This window comes from Austrofundulus limnaeus, unplaced genomic scaffold, assembly GCF_001266775.1.
Source record: "Austrofundulus limnaeus strain Quisiro unplaced genomic scaffold, Austrofundulus_limnaeus-1.0 Scaffold42, whole genome shotgun sequence".
Lineage (NCBI taxonomy): Eukaryota > Metazoa > Chordata > Actinopteri > Cyprinodontiformes > Rivulidae > Austrofundulus > Austrofundulus limnaeus.
Genome location: NW_013952444.1, coordinates 1841796 through 1846013, shown reverse-complemented (window position 1 = coordinate 1846013; position 4218 = coordinate 1841796). Strand labels below are relative to the sequence as shown.

Genomic DNA, 4218 nt, shown 5'->3' with positions numbered 1-4218 from the left:
CAGTATATATGTCCATACATGAATATATGACATATATTCAAACTTTTAGAAAATAATAATTGAATATACATGTAGTCAATCAATTAATCTTAGCCACAAAAATCGCTATAATTAAGTCAATTTTACAGCTGTTGAGCTAAAATCTGTTGCACCACATCACAACATCGGCACCATTATTTTCATGATTTCAGCACAATGGCTAACACTTTATCAACTTTCAACAGAAGACAATTTTATATAAAAACTCTGACTTGAAAGGTATTGGGAAATACACATTCCTTCAAGGTATGCAAGGTTTAATTTATTATTTTATTCAACAGTTTTTTTTATTGTAAGACTGTGAAAAAATTAGCCTGTTTTGCACGATGAAAGCAATAAAGGAGCTCTGTGGATTTGTGCTTTTGTACCAAATCTAACACTTTGCAGTCTTTAAAAGGTTTTGCTGTACGTTTGAGCATCTAACTCAATGTCAACTTGGTTTTGTGCTTATTTCTGAAAGACGCAAGCAAAAAAATAAATAAATAAAAAAAACACCTAGATAGACTGTCTAATTCCAGAGGTTAGAATTTATCATAAAAAGCAGCGGCACATTTTAAAAGAAAAGTTGATTCCCACTGGTGGATTTCAAGGAGAAAGCAAATACTTCTCCTCCATTAATAAACAGAGGGAGTTCTGGAGGGAAGCATTAAGGTGAGTGTTTTTGTTAATATCCATTTTGAATAATTTTAAAGTCCTACTTTAAGAAAATGCCTCTGCTCGTGAGGGAAAACCTCCATTATAATTCCAATTAAGGGACACAAAGGGAATCTGGAGTGCAGCATAATTTGTGTCCATCAAGTTTTGAAATGCTTCAAGGCTTTCTCATTTAGTCTTTGTCTGTGAAGTGAGTCTGCAATGCCAAAATCCAATATCATAACATTGCAGGCTAAAGGAGTTTGAGATGACGTGTCGACACCGGGCAAAAGAAATGACAAAGAAAAAAAAAGATTTATTTGAGCAAAGTAGTGATTGGACTTCATTTGACCATTTTTTAAAATTTCATATGATTTTTTATACATTCTTTTATGTTTCCCCAGAGAGATGCGAGTCAAATTTGAACACCTTGACAAGACTTGTAATATACAAATAAATAAATGAAGTGGGCAAAAGTGATTTTTTAAAATGATAAAACTAAAAGCAACTAATTTAAAAACTATAACTGTGAAGTACCAAAATGATCATGTCTATGGGGTGTCAATTGTAAAATAAAATATGAAAAAATGTCGCTAATGCATTTTGATTATTTAGCTCACTTTCTGAGTGTTAAAAACGTTCCACAAACATTTTATTGTAATGTTTTTAATTATGCCAATTTTGACTAAATGTTAAATTTAAATGTTAAAAAAAAGATTTAAATACTAAATGCTAAATCTAAATGTTAAGTTAAATGCTGAAGGTTATATATGAGTATTTCAGAATGGAATGCAGCCTTTGTCATTATCCTGAGAAAATAGCAACCGCTAATGCTTGAATGCTACTGACGCTGCTAAGGCCTCTAACGCTTCCTGACAAAACAACTTGCAGTTGCAGCTGGTTTTCGAGTTACAATTCAAACTTCTGGACCACAGGTACTATCCATTGTTCCCTATGAACACATTTCAAATTTAAATTTTAAATGCCATCTTCAGCAGAATTAGCAGCATTAGCTAACCAGGATGATGTCATCATCCTGTGACAAATGTCAACGCTAGCCACTGCTAACTGCTGCCAACGCTTCTAAACCTACTGAAGATGGTGTTTAAAATCTAAATTCTAAATGCTTTTGTTGAAAATAATATGGATGGTACCTGTAGTCTGGCAGTTTGAAGCGCAGCTCAAACTGCAAGCTTGATGTCCTGTAGGGAAGCGTTAGCAGTGTTAGCAGCATTAGCAGTTGCTTTTGTCTCAGGATGATGACATCATAACAAAAGCCGAACACTAACGGCAAAGGCTGAGTTCCATTTCAAAATTATTATACTTAACATTTAACATCAGTATTTATTATTTAGATTTACACATTTAGATTTAGGATCTATTATTTACTTGTATTTTGTAACGTTTAAATTTAACAACTACAAAAAAATTGCAGATTGTAAAAACTGTGAGCTAAATAATAAAAATGTGTAAGTGACTTTTTAACATTTTGTTTTACACTTTACATGTCAAATCAAAAAATCTTAAAGCTAGACAGAAATAACTTTAGGATATGAATATTTAGTTTTTCTATTGATAAATGACACCCAATGCAAGCTGCTGACCTTCCTCATCACTTACTTTATTTTAAATCTATTTAATGTCTACCTTGACAATATAATTCTTCTAAAACGAAAGAAAAACACTTCAAAGCGTATTTGAATAAAAAAAATGCCAGGATGTCAGTGACTTATTGCCTTTTTTTTGTTACACACATTACAATGCTGTTAAAGCTTTTAAAGATAGAGGCAGAGCGAAGTAATTACTTCAACATATGCATATTATAGCCCGGAGAGGGTCTTTTATAAAGTGAAACACATTTGCCTCAGGAAAAAAAGAATTATGAGCAATCCTGACAAACAGCAAAGTGTCACGAGCTCTAAATGCTTTTACCTGTACGCTGAATTTTATACAAAGACAAACAACGAAAACATGTTTCTCTAAAAGCAATTACGTGTGCAGCAAACATCCCGTTTTTCAGCACTTTTGTTTTCCTGCACTCTGCTGACACACACTTCCTGCTGCAGGGCCGTGTGGAAGACACTGCACTCTGTGCACGTGAATAAACAGGAGCTTTGACAGAATATTTTATACTTCCATGACCCGATGGAGCAGCAGTTCATGGAGGAACGCACGGAGCAACTCAGATTGCATTTCTTTCTCCCATTTAATCTGCCCTCCTTGTAAGAAAAACAGTGCTGTCAGCGAGAGCAAACAGTGACAGGAGGAATGATCGACTGAGGAGAATCAATCTGTGAGAAAAGCTGCTGGATTATTTCCACCTTAAGCTGGTTAAGGTCAGTGTGTACATCTGATATACTCTGAGTCTATGAAGAGACTGCATTATTCAAGAGCAGAGCAGCTCCTGGACACGGCTGGAAGAAGATGCGAGTTGCTTTATTTCAGCAGCATGAATTTGGATCTGCTCAAGGTGTTTTTTAGAGATGTTTTTTTTATTTATTTCTGAAGTCAAGAAAGGGGTTGAGTAAATAAAACAACAAACACATGCAGTTGTTTCTTTCAAATGTAGTCTTTAACATAACAAGTAAAGAAATAACTGTCTGAATCAACTGATTCATGTGATCTAGGCGTTATTACTGATGTTCTAAACACCAAGAGAAAACCTAAACTACACACCCTGCAGGAATAATTTACATTTTACTTTTCTTCTGTTGTACCTCATACTGAGTAATGATCCCGTAAGTCTGCGCTGGTTCTCTCCACTTCAGGATGATCTTCTCCTCATAGGGACTACCCTGAATGGACTCCAGAGGAACAGCTCCTGGGACTGGAAGAGACAAAAAAAATTTAAAAAATAAAAATCAAAACTGGGTTTTTTCACAGTATGGTATACGATTTTTTCATATTTATTGTGCAAATGCTTATAAAGCATTAACTTTGCTTCCACACACTTTTTGGCACCTAACTTCATCTGTAATTTTTGTGCTATTTCAACAATTCATTTATCAAAAATTTTCAACTCTATCAGGACCTTCCTGCTATAAATTTTAGTTTTTGTGCAATATTTTAAATATTTATACGTATTTTTTAGCATTTTCAACTGTGTTTTTTCCCTCATCTAAAACGAGTTTCCTCCGAAATCCTTCGAAACATTTGTGCCTTTGACAACCTTTTACTGCTCTTTTCACCTGTTGTTCTGGTGATACGTTTTTTTTTTTTTTCAGCTTGTTTGTGCCGATTTCAGCTCTCTTCAGCTTCTTTTGGCTAATTTCAGCTTTTTTTCTACTTATTTCAACTTCCATCTGCAAATTTTAATTTTATGCTCCTTTAAGATGCTTTCTTTTAAATGTCAGCTTTAATTTGTCTTCTCAGGTACTGTTTAACTGTTTTTCTGCTAATTTCAGTATTTTTTTAAGCAAATTTCACCTTTTTGTGTTAATTTCAGCTATTTTCTCAGTAAACGTTGTGACGGTTTCCAAGGTATCTCCTTTTATTTAATTTTTTAGTTTACTTTTATTTTGTAGGGGTGCCAGCCAGGTATCCCTC

The 4218-nt window shown here is 34.0% G+C and overlaps 1 protein-coding gene across 17 annotated transcripts in view; it reads right to left on the bottom strand.

The window, feature by feature from the left end:
- LOC106516911 (protein tyrosine phosphatase receptor type M) overlaps nucleotides 1-4218 on the bottom strand; it is a 240694-nt gene that overhangs the window by 99597 nt on the left and 136879 nt on the right. For all 17 annotated transcript variants that reach the window (XM_014007504.1, XM_014007506.1, XM_014007507.1 and 14 more), the window contains exon 9: nucleotides 3390-3499. In XM_014007504.1, coding sequence (XP_013862958.1) covers nucleotides 3390-3499 — 110 coding nt within the window. The remainder of the gene's footprint in view (nucleotides 1-3389; nucleotides 3500-4218) is intronic.